Source organism: Nannospalax galili, unplaced genomic scaffold (genome assembly GCF_000622305.1).
Source record: "Nannospalax galili isolate Female #2095 unplaced genomic scaffold, S.galili_v1.0 scaffold129, whole genome shotgun sequence".
NCBI classification, from domain to species: Eukaryota; Metazoa; Chordata; class Mammalia; order Rodentia; family Spalacidae; genus Nannospalax; species Nannospalax galili.
The window spans coordinates 448,518-468,957 of NW_008360030.1; the positions used below are offsets into that span (position 1 = coordinate 448,518).

A 20,440-nucleotide genomic window follows, 5' to 3' on the forward strand; every position below is an offset into this window, starting at 1 on the left:
TGATTTATTTATTTATTTATTTGGTCTTTTTGAGGCAGGGTCTCTCTGTAGTTCCAGCTGGCCTGGAATTCACTATGTAGACCAGGCTGGCCTCGAACTCACAGTGATCTGCCTGCCTCTGCCTCCCCGAGTGCTGGGATTAAAGGCGTGTGCCACCATGCCCGAGCGCCTTCTGATTTTTAATGATGATCCTAAGGTCTTTACTTACTAGTCTAATAAAATCATGGTTTTGTGGCAAAGTGCAAATACCCAGAGTTCTCTTTGGCTCTTGGTATTGATGAGAATCATGACTATGTGCTGGCTGCCTTTTTTTCTTCTTTTGGAGACAGGGACTTGATATATATCCCAGGCTGGACTGGAAGTCAAGATCTGCCTCAGCTTCCAAGTGCTGGGACTATATGTGCGTACCACCACACCCAGACCATTTGTGCTTTGAAACATTCAGTTCCTCCTTGCTCTTCCCCCACTGTCAGTTTGTTGTGTTTAGTGGATAAGCTCTTTAAACATACAATAAACACATGTAGGATTTAAAAAAAAAAACCAGTATGCCCAAATAGAAAATTACCACCCTGGCAGTAGTTAACAGTTTTCATAATTTAATGAAAAAGTATTGGTAAAAAGGTGACATTTGGAAAAAGATTGAGTTCATCTTCAAAAATTGAATTATATAAGACAAGGTGAAAAAATTAACAAAAGTTAAGAGGTAATACTTCAAACAACAAAATGTAGCAGATGCATTTTGGGGCAATTGGAATGTATACAATTGAAGGCTCATTTATTTATCCAGGAAAATCCTGTAAAAATATTACCATTATATTTCCCTGACTGGAATGATATTTCAGGCAATACTCTCCCAATGGCATTATATACGGAATTTGGCTGAAGCACTGTTTCCATCTTTGCTTTTCCTCCCACTTAGAATTCAAAGGCATGAAAGGATACAGGCAATCATACCAGCTTTTAACATAAGGAGTTTACAGCCCAGCTCCTTTATACTTTCATTACCACAAAAGTATCAAATTAACATGTGCCCTAGGAGTACTGAAAGAAGCACAGAAGCGGAGGTCATGAATAAGCAAAATTCTCTTCCTCATTTTTCAATTCAAACAAAATACAGGATACCTGCCACACATGTTCATAGGCACAAAAGAAACATTTGAAGATGCAGCCAAAAGAGAGGCAAAATACAGACATTTTCAGAAAAGGAGAAAACAAAAACAAAATGAAGCCTTTAATAAGGCTCCAAATTGGGGAGAGGCAAGCTGCTGAGTTTCCCAGCTCCAAGGTAATGGCTAGAGGGCTACTGCCTCCACTCACTGGCACCTACTGCAGCTGGCTACTTTCACCAGCACAAAACGTTAGAAGTTGAAAATGGCCCCTTTTGTCTGAAAATTCTCAGTATATGTCCCCAAACTAGAAGAAAGAGAATATTAATTTAAGGCTAAGAAGAAAAGGGAGCTGATAATTATAGTTTGCTTCACATTTATACAAACTACTACTTTCCCCCTTTTCTTAAATTGGAAGCAGACTTGTTTTATCCTCTGCTCCGAAATGTAATTATTCTCTTCCTCCAGAAATTAGTCAAGGCTGATCATTTGGTAACATGGTTTAAGCAACTTCTGAAAAATGGCTCCAACTCTAATGTTTGGGAAATTGCCTTGGATTCAAAATTGATACAAAGCTAAATTATATCCATGTGTTAAACACATGCTTTCAAATTCTGTCTGACAATAAAAATCTGTTTCAAAATTAAAGTAGGTAAGAATACTTAACCTCTGTGCATTACACTATATTTTAATTATACCTCAATAAAAATTTTATAAACATTAAAGCAGGTATACAAAAACTGTCAGCCAAACTTTAGTCAAACTTATCTGAAAACAACACAAAAAACCCTGACCTGGTAGAAATATCCCAGAAATGGTCACACTTTGGGAAAGGCTCTGGGAATCTTCACAAATGCCTCAATAATCAGAGCATTTTCCTCGGAAGTAGTACTTTTGTAAACACTATCCACAAGTTAGCTTGTTAGCTGGGTAATAAGAGTTATGAGTGCGTCCCCAACAAGCAGGTCTGGGAACAGGCACTGGACACTTAGGAGAATTGACTTTGTGTTATGATACTGTGAAAAAAAGTCAACCTTGCATGAAGCAAGGGAAAACAACAGTGAGTAACAGTATCTGAGAATGTAGCTCTCCTGGTCTCTCCCTTGAAAAGGGTTTACAGATACCAGTGGAGTTAGAAACTTTCTACAGACATGTGCTCTGCGAGTCACATGCTGTGGCTTCAAAAGATAAGTAGTTTTAGTGTCTGTCATGGTTTCTTGCAAATCCTTTAATAATACAAGGATTTCTTAACATGTAGAGTCTTCAGTGTGTTAATGTAAGCTGCCCTGAAGTACTTACTCACTGAGCAAATACTCTGGGCCCAACTGTTCCCAAGAGCCTGACAACCAGGCTCGAGACAATCTGCAATTCTTATAATGTGCTTATAAAAACTAGACCTGAAAAGTTTTCAGAAACTGCAAATCAGCTTACTGTAGAAAAATTCCATCCTTTTCCCTGCAATTCCTCCTAATATATACTAGAATCCTTTTGGTGTTTGGATTTCCCCCAGTATATGGGGCAAAGGCAAAGGCTGAGTTATCCTCAGGAATTTCTGATCACCTTTGCATTGAACTGTGGGAATGAGGATGTGTCTTGCTTTTACCATGGCATTCCCGTGCAGAATCACGGGGAGGATTATCTCTGTCAGAACTCTCTCTCCTTGCCCTGGCTGTTTCTTTACTCCCCTCCCCTTCTGCTTCTGAATCACTTAGCTCCAAATCAGGGCAATACCCATCAGCTTCCTGATATGGAGCTCTCCCTGTGGGCCGCCTGACAAACTGCCTACCCCACTGCTCCTTAGTGCTCACATTCTTAGTTGGTTTCACATAACATTGGAGGTCCTCAGTGGGCCTCACCCATGTATTGGTGGCTTCCTTAAAGGACCTGCTGAAGTGTTCCATGCTGGATTTTCTAGTGCTACCCTGACTGGGCAATTGGGAGCTAAACATGGACTCCTGGCCACAGAATATCTCACTTGAGTTATCTTTCTGGATGACATTCCCAGACCAGTTGCCCTCTAAGCCATTGGAGCTGGCAAGCCTGGAGTTAGGCTGATTCTTCCCATTACCAATAGAAGCCTGTCCATGGAGGGCAGCCTGTAGAGCCAAAGGCTTCCCCAATGACTGCCCATGATAGAACTCTGAAGATGGAGCTCTCCAACCAGGACTAGATCCCTTGGCTTCACTCTGAGAATGACTGTGGCTAGCCAGCAAACAGTTACTTTTGCTTTCTAGTGAATGTCTTGAATATGCTTTCACATTCAGGTCCAGTGGCTCTTGAGGCACCTGTAGGCTCCTTTTATTATGACCAGGGGAGCTGCTGCCTGGAGAAGAGGGTTGGTGTTCAGTCTCTGTGGAGCTGTCTTGGCAGTCTTCTGAGGTTGATTTGGGCATTTTCAACTTTAAGGTAATTCGTGGTGGTGGGTAAAACAATGAGTTCTCTAGTGCATTTGGCAAAGAAAGTCCTGAGATCAAAAAGAAAGATTTGTTTTAACAACTGACTTAAATATTAGCATATATGTGTAAAACCAAGTTCACAGATCTTTTATTCCAAATGTCTTTGATGTGTGTGCGTACCATGGTGGAGCAGCTGAAGTGAGCAGCAGGAGAGGAGAGGGCCCAGAGTACCTCAGAAACCACTCTCATGGCTCCCAACCCCTTCACTTTTGATCTCTCAGCCTATAAAATGATCACAACAACTAGTATGCTTTGTCTTGCACCCTCACCTCCATATCTTTCATTTCTTTGTGTGTATGTGTGGGAATAAGCACACATGTGTGCATGCTTGTGGAGGCCAGAGGTTGATGTTGGGTCAATGACTCTCATTTTTTAAAAATTTATTTATTATTTTTACTTTATGTGTATTAGTGAGTGTATTGCCTGCATGTGTGTAAGTGTACCCATGCTGTGTAATGCCTGAGAGGGTCAGAAGAAGGCGCTGGATTCCCTGGAGTTATAGACGGTTGTTAGCCGCCACATGGGTGCTGGGAATTGAACCCGGGTCCTCTGCAAGAGCAGTCAGTGCTCTTAACCACTGAGCCATCTCTCCAGTCCATCCCCTCTCCCCGCCTTTTTGAGCCACGGTCTCCCTGTAGCCCTAGCTGTCCTGGAACTCACTATGTAGACCAGGCCGGACTCAAACTCAGAGATCCACATGCCTCTGCCTCCTGAGTCCTGGGATTAAAGGCATGTGCCATCATGTCTGGCACTCTCATTGTTTTTAGACAGGGTTTCTTACTGAACCTGGGGCTCACTGATTGGCTAGACTAGCAAACCCCTGGGAACCCCCTGCCTCTACCTCACCAGAGCTGGACTTACAAGAGTGTGCCACTATACCCAGATTTTTATGTGAGTGCTAGGGTTTGAACTCAGGCCCTCATGCATATTATGTTGGCAAGCACTTAACTGTGTGAGCTTTCCCCCTAGACCCTTGCCTTTCATTTCTATGAAGAAAGTCACTAGTAGTGGTTTGGAATGGGTCCCTTGTGTATCTTGGGCTTTGGGCATGTACAAGTAATGCAAAGAACTGAAAATGTGCCTCAGACATAGACATTTCAGATCTTATCCCCGTCTCCTCTCTGGATATTCCTAAACAAGTCAAATAGAAATCTCAGAAACAGTACAGGTGGCAAAATGGTACATAGATATTTTAACCTGGTATTAGAAATGGTGGGTGATTCCTGGATATTTTATGTCTTCAATCTATAACAATATCTTGGCTGCAAATGAGTATTCTGGAGGTGTGGGGCAGGTTTAAAATTATTTATTACTACTGTGTCTTTGTGTGGGCACATGTGCCACAGCATGCATACAGAGATCAGATGACAACTTTATGGAATCAGTTCTCTCCTTCCATCTTTACATGGGATCTGAGGATTGAATTTAGGTCACCAGGGCTTCATAGCAGGTGGCTTTACTGCTAAGCCATCTTGCTGGTCCTGGTTTTATAGTGGGGAAGGTCAGTAGGAAAGAATCACAACATTCCTGCCTCTGGTCAGGTATAGGATTAGGCAGTAGAGTATTATTTACGTGGTAATGTCACCCTACAGTCACAGAAATAAAAAAAAAAAACCACTACCAGGCTGGAGAGATGGTTCAGTGACTAAAAGCACTGACTACTCTTGCAGAGGACCTGGGTTTGGTTCCCAGCACCCACATGGTGGCTAACAACCATCTGTAACTCCAGTTCTAGGGGGTCTGATGCCCTCTTTTGGCCTCTGTGGGCACTGCATCACATGGGTGCACTTACATACATGCAGGAAATACACTCATACATATAAAATAAAAATAATAAATATTAAAAAAACTACCAATTCCTTCTTATATATGTCCTTGGCCTTTGCCTATTATTATCTTAATACATACAGCTTCATAAAAATGGGATTATAAAACTGGGCGTGGTGGCACATGCCTTTAATCCCAGCACTCGGGAGGCAGAGGCAGGGGGATCTCTGTGAGTTCGAGGCCAGCCTGGTCTACATAGTGAGTTCCAGGATAGCTGGGGCTACAGGGAGACCCTGTCTCAAAAAGACCAAAAAAAAAAAGGGATTATAGACAGGATGGCTTCAGATATCCCAAAGGGCATTATGAATTCCCTAAGGATCCATGTTGTATACCTACAGCTCCATCTCTGCCAGGGCTTGCTACCTGATGCTGCAAGTCATATTCTTATAATCAGAAGTCATGTTGCTAGGGGTCAGTATCATTAGCACACAGGAGCTCTTCCCTGTTGTCCTTGATTCTTCTTGTTTTGCCAGCCCAGTAACCTTGTGGCTGAGCAGCCCTGCCACCTTCTGCTACACCACTCTGCTGTGACTCTACAGTGACAAATACCCAAGGAGACTTTGACACCTACCTGACATCTCATTTTTACATCTCTATCTTATTTTTTAATTCATTTTTATTTTATGTGTATGAGTGTTTTGCCTGACTATACATAAGTGTGCCCGTGTGGCACCGCAGGACAGAGGAGGGTGTTAAATCCACTGAAACTGGAATTGCTGACGGTTGTTAGCTACCATGTGGGTTCTGGGGACTGAACCTGGGTCTTCTGCAAGAACAGCTAGTGCTCTTAACCACTGAACCATCTCTCCAGCCCCCCTACATTTCTATCTTATGGCTGGTCTTTGGCAGGTGCTGATCCTGTACATTTTGCTCAGTGACCCTTGGTTGTTCAGGCACTCCCATCCACCTCTATATTCAAAGTACAGGGAAGTGTCACTCTATATGACTGTGATCAAGCTTCCATTTTGGGTACTGTAATTATGCTCACCTGTCTCTCTTACCAAGTAAGCAGTGCACCCTGCAGGCAGGGATCTGTTCTTGTTGACTGCTCTATCTTCTAGGTTATTTCTTAGTTCCTAGCCGGTTCTCAATAAACATTAGAAAATAAAAGAACTGTATTTCTTTTAACTTCTGGCTAAGGATCTGTTTTAATAGATAACTGGTAAGATAAATAACCGTGGAATTAAATGCTTTCCAGAAACTAGGATGTGGTACTATCCTACTAATTCTAAGTGAATTTGATAATTACAAAATGATTTTATGGCTGTAACTAATGGCATCTCAATGTCTGTCTGGGATCTAGATATCTGCCTTAGACTTACAACTCCTCAATCCTATCCTGAAATTTTTCTTTTCTTTTCTTTTCTTTCCAGTTATCTATTAAAACAGGTCTCCTTTTAGCCCACCTCTCTTTTCTTATTCCTTTCTCCCTCCCTCCATCCCTCCCTCCCTTCCCTCCTTCCTTTTTTTGGAGAGGGTGTTTCTACCCTGGAATTTCTTGCTTTGCAAGTTGACAGTGAAATAGGCTATTTTAATATTAGGATTAGGCTGAAGCAAATGAAATACTTAAAAAATTTTAAGTGACATGACTAACTTAAAACCAGATTGTTAAAATAGGATACAACCAGAGCCTGTACATTTGCTAGGACAATTTGGACATAAAGAAATTACCTTCTGCAATTTCTTGGTTGATAAGCTGGACTTGCAAACCGAAAATCTGTTCCTGCACTTTGGTGTGTGACAGTTTCAGCTTCTCTCGTCTGCTTATCATGTAGCATAGATTTCGGACCTGCAAATAAAGATGTTTGTCATGTTAAGCAAAATATTTAATTGAAATTATTCAGTTAAATTGAAAACAACTAAGGTCAGATGGGTGAGGCATGAAAACAGGACCAAGGCTTAGGACATTGCTGGTAATAATAGTAGGTGTTATATGTGTATGTCTTAAATTTTTTTTGTATGATGAGGTCTCTTTATGTAGTCCAGGTTGGCCTCTAATTCACATCAATCTTCCTGTCTCAGCCTCCAGAGTGCTGGGATTACAGGTGTGTACCATCATACCTAACTCTTTTTGAAAAAAGGCCACATTTATTAGTTTTCCTCTGAATTTTGGTAATAGAGCTAAGATAACAAGTCATTTATTCCCTTTTTTCTGGTTCTAGAAATTGAACCTAGGGCCTTTAGTCAAGTGTTGTACCACTGAATTAGAAATTCAGTCCTTTTTATACTTTTCATTTTTTGACACAGGGCCTCACACTAAGTTGCTCAGGATGCCTCAAACTCACTCTGTAGCCTAGGCAGGCCCTGAATTTGCCAATCCTCCTGTCTTAGCTTCCCAAGTAACTGGGATTACAGGCATGCACCACCAAACTTGACTTATTTCTAGAATTACATGCTTAATTCTAAAATTCCTTAGTGTAAACATGGCAACTAACTTTTCTTTGAATTTTTATAGCACTCAATTTACTGATGAAAACATCATGAGTTAAATTACCTGGAGGCTGCCAACTAGTGACCATTTTGACCCCCAGGGGGCATCTGTTAATTTGGAAACAATTTTAGTTGTCAGAACTGAGTGTGTGTGTAATGGGGTGATACTGGCATCTAGTGGGTAGAGACCAGCAATGCTTACATCCTATGACATCATTGTTTATGTACTAGCCTACCACCTACAATAAAGGGCAGCACCCCACAATAAATAACTATGCAAGCTAAAGAGGTCAATATTGCTGGGTTTGAGAATCCGTGAGACACTGCATTCCTGAACAAAGTACACGCTTCTTGCAGGCTGCAGTTTCAGAAATATGACAGTACAGTTCATGAGGCATTTTAGACTCAATGATGAATAAGAAGTAAACCAAATGAGAATTTATTTCAACATTAAAGTTCATAGAACAAATGCATGAGGCTTCTCCAATATCCTGTCAATACTTAAATAGAATCCAGTTATCTGGGACAACAGTGAAATGAGAAGATAAGCAAGAACATAGAGGCTCACATTATATAACAGGGTGGCCATTTTAAAACTGTAAGTGCTAGCTCCCATCTCCATATAGCCTGAGAGCTACACAGTAGTCAGAGCTGGTCAACTTACCCTTTCTAGGTCCTGCCGCAGGTGCATAAACATTCTCATGCGAGTATGAATGCTTTCCTCTTTTGGCTGTATCCAGCCATTTTCTTCATCTTCTTTTGGAGGAATTAATGGCTTATTGAAGTTGCTTTTGCGCTTTAGTTTCCAGTAGTTATAGATAAAGTCGACAGTTAATGTGGATAGCCCCAGTTCTGTGGCCACATCTTCCACCTGGACCAAGGAATAGAATTCTTCCTCTAGCTCACGAAGCTTCTGTGCCCGCAGGCTAGTTTTCTCATTTTTTGCCTGGCTCTGCTCAGCAGCTCTGTGGTGATGGTATTCAGCATCCCCCAGTTTTGGCTTGTTTTGGCTATGCTTGAGGCAAAATGACTTGAACTTTACTTCATCTCCCTCGTCTAGGATGGTCTTCATTTCTAGGCCGTGCTCAAAGGCACAGGTAACATGGAAGGCAGTGATGCAGCTTTTCACAGAGCACTGCAGGAGAAAGAATGTGTCAAGGCAGCAGGTGGGAAAATGGGAGAGAGAAAGTCCTATGTCTCTGGGCCCAAACTGAGCATTTATAGGAAAGCAATGGAAAGACAAGGAGAAGGCTTGACCATGACAAATGTTTTACAAGTAATCCAGGAAACCTGCTCCTATAGAAAACAGCAAAAAAACAGAGGCAAAATTGTTGAATTCCCATTTTAAGATTTCAGCTCAAGCATAGAGTCTTCAGTTTTTCTGAGAAGGCTTCTCTGACTTATATAAAGTTATATGGTCTCTTCTCTGGGTCCTCCACATCACCCTACATATGCTTCCACTGTAGTACTTTCACACTATCAGTCACACTATCAGTTATCAAAATTCCTGGTTCAGAGCTTAAAGATAGACATTATGTCATTAATTTTGGCAGGGACGAATTCTACCACTGAAACCACCCATGCACCACTGTATCATCAATTAGACAATGCCATAAACTACTGAATAAGCAGTTACTCAGAAAAATGCCTTTGAATAAATTAGAAAAGACATAGCCAATATTATTGCTAGGGCATCGATGGTTCTAAAAGTCACAAGGACTCCAATATCTAAGCAAAATAACTTTAAAAAATTATTTTTTATTTTATGTGTATAAGTGTTTTGCCTGCATGTATGTAGGTGCACCACATGCATGCAATGCCCATGAAAGCCAGAAGAGGGCAGTGGATTCCCTGGAACTAGAGTTATGGATAATTGTTAGCTGCCATGTGGGTGCTGAGAACTGAACTCAGCCAGTGCTCTTAACTGCTGAGTCATCTTCTAGCCCCTAACTTCTTGAAATTGTTCTTACAGAGCTGATCCATACATTACAGCAGGCAACTAGTTGGGTGAGGCTATATAAATTCAATAAAAATGGGGTCAGGATGTATCTCCCTGGTAGAGATACAAGTGCCTGGCATGTGTGAAACCCTAGGCTTCATATCCAAAACTGTAAAAAATTAAAATTACATACGATGATGTCCACTGAGATGGCTAAGCTGGGTAAGAGAGCCTGCCACCAAGCCTGACAACCCAAGTGCAATTCCCAGGACCTACATGGTAGAAAGATAGAACCAACTCCCGAGTGTTGTCTTCTTACATCTGATTGTGCACTGCTGCACACCTCCCACCACAAATAATAACCATAATGACTCACAAACTACTTCTTTTGGTGCAAGAGGGGCACTGTTATCCGGGGAGTAATCAACAGCTATCTAATTGGATTTAAAGCCCTCTCAATGGGAGTTAACTCATGGGTAGCACTGTAAGCACTATCAAATACACATGGCTGGAGAGCTACAGCACATGGGGGAGAACCTAATACTAGTTTTCTACTAAATGATTATTGTAATAAACTGACTCCTAACTTATTATTACACACATAATGTATCTCTCAATTCTCACCAATAAGTTTCCTTATGCAGCAGATGGTGATTAACACAGAGACCCACAGGTGACCAATGTGCAGAGAACATGAAGCTATAGAATGCTAAATTAAGGCTAGACTTGAACTTCCAATCCTCTTGCCTCCCCCACTTGTGTGTTGCCATTATAGGTATGCACTACCTTCTCTGTCATAACTCTAGACAAATAAAATTTCTTACCACATGCTAAATATGGAGCCTTATATTTACAGACAAGTATATTGCACACCACTCATCAAAGACGCTTCTTTTTGCAACAGATGGATGCTACTGCAGAATTCCACAACTGGTCAGACACAGAGAATTCCCAGTACTCAGTGACATCTCAGAGATGCCCAGACCTAGGTAACATATCTACAGTGAAACCTCTACACCTAAAGCTTATGGAAACAGTGGAACAGGGGGTAGAGAGAAAACTAGTGCAATCCCTCAACTGCTACCAGTGGAGCTTCCTTATATAACAGAGCATGATGCAAACAGAAGGCCACAACTGGCCAAATTTTAAAGAATAAGAGACAACAGAGTGTGTGTCCCTGGATAGGACTCTTATATTAAATTTCACCCATCCATGGCTCAGGGACCATTGAGGAAGAGGGGGCGGAAAGATTGTAAGAGCCAGGGCTAGTTCATGAACACAGGGAAGCAGAGGTTTTCAGGCTACTGGAAGCTTGCACATGTGAACTTGTGGCAATGGTGGCATCGAGCACAGGACCCATACTGGGTGAAGGAGAGTAGGCCTTACTTATGATCTTCAGATAGGCTGACTAGACTCCAGTGGATGAATTTTCACTGAAGGACATCTGAGTACAAATGCTGGACTGGATAGGACTTAACATGTATGGTGGAATACATAAGGTCTGGTGCGGGGACACAAATGGGGGAGGGGGTCTAAATTTGATTAAGAACTGTTGTATGAAGTGTACAAAACCTCAATAGAAAAATTAAAACAATATCACCATGAAAAAAAAAACACAACAACCCAACAACAACAAAACCAAAAGGGGAACTCTTATCAACTGCTAGTGGCAGTGCAAATTGGTACATCCACTATGGAAATCTGTAGTAGGAGGCCTCCAAAGATGGTGCGGACCCAGAGCCCTGGGATTCAGCGAGAATTCACTTTACTTCTTGGTCCACAAATAGCCCACCAAAAGGAGCCCACCTTGCTCGTGAGCCCAGTGACTGCTGACAGAGTGTGTGGCGCAGACCAATCAGAAAACGATATGCTGATTAAAGGGACTTGAGGGTGGAGAAAAGGGAAATATAAGGCCTGCCCCCTCTGCATTAAACGAGCCTGCAGCACCTTGCCTAGTGCTTGCTTCTACCCGACTCCCGGGGTCTGTGTGTCCTGACTCTGCGCCTCTTGCCCGCCCCCCCAATCCAGGTCAGGGTCTTCACAGCTGGCCTGAGGAGAACCTGCAACACCTGGCACCTGAACAGGGACTTGAACCCTGGACCCTCAACGGAAATTCCTCAAAAGCTAAAAACTGAGGACTGGAGAGATGGCTCAGAGGTTAAGAGCACTGGTTGCTCTTGTAGAGGACCTGGGTTTGGTCGGTTAACCACCGTTTGTTTGCAACGCCAGTTCCAGGGGATAACATTGTCTTCTGAACTCTGCAGGCACTGCAAAACATGGGTGCACTTACACACATGAAGGCAATACACTCATACACATAAAAAGTTAGACATTGATCTACCATATGATCCAGATGTACAACTCTTAGGCATATACCCCAAAGACTCTATACCCTACTACAGAAAGACCTGTTCACTCATGTTCATTGCTGCCATCTTCAGAATAGCTAGAAATTGGAAACAACCTTAGATGTCCATCAATTAATGAATGGATAATGAAAGTATGGTATATTTGCACAAGGGAATATAATGCAGCTGTTAAGAAAAATAAAACTATGAAATTTGCAGGTAAGTGGACAGAACTGGAAATAATCATCCTGAGTGAGGTAACCCAGAACATCATGTTCTCTCTTACATCTGGATGCTAGCTTTGAAATCTTAGATATGCATGTTTCAAATTGAAAATCCAGAGGTCAAGAAACTAATAAATGACCATGGGTTGGGTGGGGGGAAAAGGGGGAACTTCCTAGGAGGGGTGGTAGAACGCAGTGATATAAAGGGGGAAAGGGGAACATTAGAGTAGGAAGGATTAAATGAGGTGGGAAGTGGGAGTGCAGGGCAGAGGAGGGAGTATGGGGAAAGATAAGTAACACCGAAGGCCTTTAGAAAAAGCCATATGAAAACCTAGCACTACAGAAGCTTCTTAAAGTACATACATATACATTATAAAAAGAAAGTAGAGCCAGGTGTGGTAGTGCACGCCTTTAATCCCAGAACTCTGGAGGCAGAGGCAGGTGGATCATTTTGAGTTCAAAGCCAGCCTGGTCTACATAGTGAGTTCCAGGCAGCTGGGGCTACTGGGAGACCCTGTCTCAAAAAAAAAAAAAGATTAAAAGGAGTTATTTTTACTTCTACATTTTATCTATTGTAAATATTGCTAGAATAAACAGTGTAAAAAAACAAGAGTTACCCTATAATGGGACACTGCCCCTTCTAGACATCACAGACTAATTAAAAAAAAAACCCTCAAAGCCATATAGACCCTCAAGCCAATGCTGGCCATTGCCCCACCAGAACTTGATGGTAAGACCTATTGCTGAAGACATTCATTAGCCATTAAGCTGGTGCTAACTTCAGAGTCTCATCTCTACTGGCTAGCTTTCATAGTGCTGGAAGGTGCTGTGTATGCTACTGGAAGGAAAAAATAATCATCAACCTTACCTGTCTGTGAATCATATGAATATATAATCCTGTGAATTATAACAACAGCTGGCTTGGCAAGATATGTCCACCAGTGCAATAGTAGCATGAATATTATGGGAGTAACCAATCACTCTCTAATTGGATTTAAGGTCCACTTCATAGGATGGAGCCCATACCTGACAACAGGCCTGATAGCAGGCTTCAGAACCCAAGGCCAGACAGGGTACACAGCACACGGGGAGAACCTGATATTAGTTTTCAACTAAATGGTTACTGTTATAAACTGACTCCTAACTTATTGTTATACATATAAATTAATGTATCTCTCAATTCTCACCAGTAAGTTTCCTTATGCAGCAGATGGTGATTAACACAGAGACCCACAAATGGCCAATGTGCAGAGAACATGAAGCTATAGAATGCCAAGTTGAGGCTGGGCTTGAACTTAACAATCCTCTTGCGTCTCCCACTTGTGTACTGCCATTACAGGTATGCAATACCTTCACTAATTTTTTTTTGAGATAGGGTCTTATTATGTAGTCCTGACTGGCCCACAACTTGCTGTGTAGACGAGGTTGACCTTGAAGTCACAGAGTTTTATCTGCCTCTGCCTCTGCTGGAATTAAAGTCATGTACTACTGGGTCTGGAGAGCTGGCTCAGCGGTTAAGAGCATTGACTGCTCTCACAGAGGACCCAGGTTCGATTCCCAGCACCTACATGGTGGCTACGAACCCTCCTGAACTCCAGTTCCAGGGGAATCTGAAGCCCTCTTCTGACCTCCGCAGTGCAGCATTGCATGACATGGGTACACTCACATACATGCAGGCAATACACTCATACACATAAAATAAAAATAACAGTATTTTTTTAAAAAAAAGTCATGTACTACCATGACCAGCTACCTTTATTTTTAAGTCTGTAGTTTATTTTACCTGTTTGCCACTTCCTTTTTAAAAAAGATTTTTATTTTAAATGTGTATTTGTATATGTGCATGTGAGTACAGTGCCCACAGAGACCACAAGAGTGCATTGGATCTACTGTGAACAGAGCTACAGGCAGTTGTAAGCAGTCATATGGGTGCTAGGAACCAAGCTCAGGTCCTCTGCAAGAGCAGCAAGTGCACTTAACTGCTGAGAAATTTCTACAGTCCTACTGCTTTCTTTTCTATAGCTACTGGTAGTCTAGTGGTTTGACTTTTGTTGTATATTTATGTTGCTTTGTTTTGGTGTTATGATGGTTAATCTTCATCATCAATCTGACAGATTTATAATCATTATGGAACCATGTCTGTGGTATGTATATGAGGCTATTTAACTGAGCAGAGAAGACTTACCCTGAATGTGGGAGGCACCATCTCCATGAGTTAGGGTCTCAGACTGAATAAAAAGTATAAAGCAAGTTGAGAATTCACTGCTTTCAGCTTCCTGACTTCAGATACAATATGACCAGCTGCTTCACTCTCCTGCCGCCAGGCCTTCCTTGATATGGTGGACTGTACCCTCAAACTGTGAGCCCAAATATTCCTTATTTAAGTTGCTTTTGTCAGGTATGTTGTCACAGGAACACATAAAGTAAATAATATAGGTGTTGCTGTTACAGCATTTTTTTCTTTTCTCTGACTGGTATTGGGGATTGAATTCTAAAGAGACGGCTGCTCACTAAGATCAATAAACCCAGAATCTAACCTCGACAGATGCACACATTGTAATATAGAAAGAATATGAAGAAGCAAGGCAACATGACTCCTCTAAAATTCACCACTCAGAAAAATCAGTAACACTCAGTAATAGGTTTACAACAAAGAAATGTCATAAGGCAATCCATTATTTTGCACATAATATATGCTAACAAAAATTGAAATTCTAAGTAGCAAGTAACCATCATGCCAGCATATGCTTGGTGGTTTGTCTCTTAGTGATACAAAATAGGATAGGAAGTCAGGTCTCATACATGATATTGATGCTCCAGTGAAATTTCATATTATTTTTATCCTAATTTGTTGTTAATGGTTGTGGTTATAGACTTAATTTGTTTGTGCCAATTCAGTTGGTAACCCAAATACCTTCCATTTTGACAAATTTTTAGATATGAGGTCTTTAATGTGATTATTTTTAAATGATGGTGTTAGGGTGTACCTTAATCCAATCTGACCTGTATCCTTATAAGAGGTGGAATCAAGTCAGGATTCTTTAATTTCAGCATGTGGGAGGCAGAGGCAGGAAGATTTCTGTTAAGTTTGAGGCTAGTCTGGTCTAAGTAGTGAGTTTCAGGCCAGTCAGGGCTATATAGTGATACCCTGCCTCAAAAAACCAAAACCAAACCAAACTCAAACAAAAGAGGAAATAAATGTAAACTTGGAGACCAAGGATGCACATGCATAGAGGAAGGACCTCCTGAGGGTACAGCAAAGGGTAGCTATCTTGAAGTCAAGAAGAAGAGAAACCTCAAAAGGCAACAAATTGGCTGCTCTAGTTTGCTTTCAATTGCTGTGACAAAATACTCTGACCAATACCAACTTGGGTAGGAAAGGGTTTATTTGGCTTATATCTCCCAGGTCACAGCTCATCCCTGAGGGAGCCCAAGGTAGGAACTCAGGGCAGGAACATGGAGGCAGGAGCCACGGAGGAACACTGCTTACTGGCTTGCTCCCCTGGCCAGTGCTCAGCCTGCTTTTGTATACAATACAGAACAACCTGCCCAAGACTGGCACTGCCCACAGTGGGCTGGGTCCTCCCACATCATTCATCAATCAAGAAAATGTTCCACAGACATGGCCACAGGTCAGTCCAATGGAGACAATGTCCCAACTGAGGCTTCCTCAACACAGGTGTGTCAAGTTGACAACTAAAGAAATCCTGCACATTGGTTAACACATTGAATCCTGGATTTCTAACCTTCAGAGCTAAGAGGAAATAAATTTCTGATGTTTAAAATAAAAAAGCATCAGATTTTAGATGGTATGAGAAACATTATCAATAGTTAATGTTTATTTAGTCTTTCTCTGAGAAAATCATGTTGTAGGCTTTGAGATAATAAAGAGGGGTATATAAAACAGGATTCAGAAACATACTAGTTCAAAACCATATGGAAAAATGACACATACAATATCTCTACATGAGTCCATGTGCATAGCTGAAGGCTATATAACAAGAAACAGTACCTGACAGGAGATACCTCCCTTCAAGTGGCTGACAGGGTAGTCTAAGAGACTCTCAAATTTACACAGGTTATTGCTACAGCTCTTGATTGCCTCCAAGAGCTTGAAGGTAAGACCTTATTGCTGAGGACAGGACATACTTCAGACACAGGACTTGGAGCAATGGAGCTGGAACTGACCTAGAAGCCTCCTCCTTAAAGACTATCTCTCATAGTTTTGGATAACACAATGCAAGTTGATAAGAGGGAACATCAATCAAAAGTCCATCCCCAGCTTTAAGGCCTAATAATCACAACAATGACTGGCACAGCAAACTATATTCTGGCAGTAGTGGCACTTTTATCTTGGGGGTAATCAACAGCTACCTAATTTGACCTAAAGCCCACTTAATGGGAGGGAACTCAAGTGTGGTGCTGTAAACACAGCCAAATACACATGGCTGGAGAGGTCATATCTTATGAGAAAACCCTAACTCTGTCACATCCCTAGACAAATGTAATTTCTTACTATGTGCTAAATATAGATCCTTATATTTACTGACAAGTATGCCAATCACCACACATCGAAGAAGCTTCTTTTGCAATATATGGAGACTTTGTTTTTACAAAGTTCCACAACTGGTCATACACAGAGATTAAGTATCTGTGAAATACTCAACCCTACGTGACACATCTACAATGGAACCTCTACACCTAAGGGTTATGGGGAACCTAGTGGAACAAAGGGTAAAGAGAATACTAATGCATCTTTCAACTCTCATTAACGAAGCTCCCTCATATGCAACAGAGGGCAATGAATATAAAGGGTCACAGGTGGCTAAAGTGTAGAGAATGAGTCTGCTGAGTGTGGGTCCCTGAACAGGACTCCCATATTAAACTTCAACCACCCAGTGCCCAGGGACCATTGCAAAAGAGGGGGCAGAAAGATTTTAAGAGCCATAGGAGGAGGTCCATGAACACATGGATACATAGTCTTACAGTCTTCTGGGACCTTGTATATATGAACCTACAGCATGCACAAGATCCATGCACAGACAAGCAAACAAAAACCCGCATAAAACTGTGGAAATGGGCCAGCAGGCCCCAATCTTAGCCAAAGAACTATTGGGCACCTGATTATTGCTGGGTGAGGAAGAGTTGATCTTCTTTAAGGGAGTGATTCTAGATAGGCTGACTAGACCCCAGTGGAAGAATGTGCACTACAGGACGTCAGGGGATGCTAACTTGACTCGATATGACTTAACACGTATGACAGAATGCATGAAAACCAGTGCAGGGGCTATGGGAGAGTGCTGATGGGGAATGGGGTATAAAGATGATTAAGATACACAAAGTGTCTAAGATACACAAAAATTCAGTAATAATAAAAAGGAATAGATCATGGGTGCTGACTCTGAGAACTCAAGGCTTTAAGACTCCTCAGCCAAGCAGTGATCAGTTGCCAATAGTTTAAGGAAATGTAATAAACATGTTAAATGTAACCAAAGTATATTATATGATTATATGCATGCGTGGAAATATCATTATGAAGCCATTACTTTAATTATAATTATAGTACAACTAGTATCTGTATAACAAAAAAACCCTCAACTTAAAAGACTCAATGCTTTATACAGTCACCCAGAAAATAAATTAATGCTTAATTTTTTTTGAGACAGAGTCCCACAGAGCTCAGGCTGGCTCTGAATTCATGAGGCTAATGCTTAAAAATACTTAGGAAGTAGTTCAATAAACTGATGCAATTTGTATTGTTTGACAATGAAGTCAGTATTTGGCCACCTGTTCTGTAAAAATGGACCTAAAACCAGAGACTAGTTATAAAATGTTTATTAAAAGTAGTGTTTACAAAAATAAAGAATTTAAAGTATTCTAAAGAGTTCAATGAGGGGCTGTAGAAATGGTTCAGTGGTTAAGAGCACTGGCTGCTGTTGCAGAGGACCTGGGTTCCATTCCCAACACCCACATGGTGGCTAACAATCATCTGTAACTCCAGTTCTAGGGGAATTTGACGCCCTCTTGTGACCTCTGTGGGCACTGCACAACGTCGCAATACACTGCAACACATGCAGGCAATACACTCATACACATGAAATAAAAGATTATAAAAATTTTTTAAAAAGAGAGTTCAATGAAAGACTAGGTTAAGTGGTCCATAAGATACTCTCAATAATATTTAGTTACAATGCTAGTTTTGAAAAGAAAGACATGTTGAAAAACAGGTAGCACACAAAATTAAATTTTTTAAAAAAAAGTTATGTAACTAGGTTGGGCATGGTGACATACACCACCTTTAGTCCCAGCACTCAGAAGGGAGAGGCAGGCAGATCTCTGAGATTAAGGCCAGCTTGATTTACATAGTGAGTTCCAGGCCAGTTGGGGCTACAGGGAGACCCTGTCTCAAAAAAGACAGCCCCCTCCCCAAATAATTTGAAACAAAATTTAACAACACACACACACACAAATCACTTTTTAAGTGGGTCAATGAGAAAAATGTATTCAGCGGCTAGTCATGTCTCATTCCTATTGCATTAATGGTCAATGGAATTAAAAAGGCCAACTTCCACCATCACTGCCTCTAAGAAATAATACATATTGGATTTTTATGGAATACAGAAACGGTTCTTGATACTTCAACACACAGAAAGTTGAATTCACATATCCACGATAAGGAAAAAAAAAAAAAACGCTCCAAAACTATGCTTTAAAAAAATTATCTTTTCTGATTCTCTTGTCTAAGTGTACCCACACATGCATTTGTTGACAAATGTACATGTATACTATTATAGACTAGGTTCTGCATATGAAGGAAAAGGTGGATTTTTACTTTCTGTGATTGGGTACCTCACTTAATATTATACATTCTAAGTCTATCCATTTTCCTATGAATTTTGTGATTTCCTTTTTTTTTTACTTTTTCTTTTTTGGTCTTTTTGAGATACGGTCTCCCTGTAGCCCCAGCTGACCTGGAACTCGATATGTAGATCAGGCTGGCCTTGAACTTCACAGAGATCCATCTGCCTCTGCCTCCCAAGTGCTGGGATTAAAGGGCTGGGCCACTATGCCCAGCCTTTTTCTTAAGAGTGGAATAATATTTCATTCTATATATGCACTAGATTTTCGTTATTTATTTACCTGTTGATGGCCAACTAGGTTGGTTCCATTTTCTTTAGAGCAGCAGTAAACATGATAAACATTAAAAAAATCTGTTTAAAAAATATAAAATAATTCTATCACAGTGTTACTTAATATGCAAATTATATCACTGTACATAAAATATGGGGTTTTTTTTGGTCTTTTTGAGACAGGGTTTCCCTGTAGTTCCAGCTGGCCTGGAACTCAGAGATCTGCCTTCCTCTGCCTCCCAAGTGCTGGGATTAAAGGCATGTACCACCTAACCCAGCTTTTTCTTTTCTTTTTTTTTTTGGTCTTTTTAAGACAGGGTCTCCCTGTACCCCAGCTGGCCTGGAACTCACTATGTAGACCAGGCTGTCCTTGAACTCACAGACATCCGCCTGCCTCTGCCTCCTGAGTGCTGGGATTAAAGGCATGTGCCACCGTGCCTGGCTAAAGTATGGTTTTTAAAATAAAAATAATCTATATATAGATGGATAGACTTGGAAAATATAGGAAAGAAATAATAATTTATATGCAATTAGCAGCAATTCAAACAGGCTTTTTCTTCCACCTTAAAAAATGAATAGCAAGCCGGATGTGGTGGTGCATACCTTTAATCCCAGCACTTGGGAGGCAGAACAGAGATTGAGGCCAGCCTAGTATACATAGACAGTTTCATACCAGCTAGGGCTACAGGGTGACTGTCTCAAAAATAGAACAAAACAAAACAATCACATTTAAGAAGGCCATCCAGGGCTGGAGGTACAACTTGGTGGCAGAGCACTTGCCCAGCATGCCTGAGGCCCTGGGTTTGATGCCCACTATTGCAAACCAGCAATAATAACAGTAACAAAAACAACAAGCAAAAAGTACTTGAAATTTAGTGCTTTGTGTGTAAAGGGTATGTTTACTGCTATCTGCTATTCACACCATATTTCCTTAGACCAGAAAATGATTTCATACATCTTTTCCCAGTAACTTCAACTTC

General features: G+C 41.1%; 1 protein-coding gene across 8 annotated transcripts in view; it reads right to left on the reverse strand.

Annotated features, from left to right (window-relative positions):
• Window positions 1-579: 579 nt before the first annotated feature.
• Jade3 (jade family PHD finger 3) overlaps window positions 580-20,440 on the reverse strand; it is a 167,259-nt gene continuing 147,398 nt past the window's right edge. For 7 of the 8 annotated variants that reach the window (XM_029559155.1, XM_029559156.1, XM_029559158.1 and 4 more), the window contains 3 exons: window positions 8,484-8,954; window positions 7,061-7,178; window positions 582-3,570 (listed from right to left, as the gene is read on the reverse strand). In XM_029559155.1, coding sequence (XP_029415015.1) covers window positions 2,663-3,570; window positions 7,061-7,178; window positions 8,484-8,954 — 1,497 coding nt within the window. In that variant the 3' untranslated portion in view covers window positions 582-2,662. Of the gene's footprint in view, window positions 3,571-7,060; window positions 7,179-8,483; window positions 8,955-20,440 lie in introns of all 8 variants that reach the window. The other variant, XM_029559152.1, reaches the window with a different exon arrangement.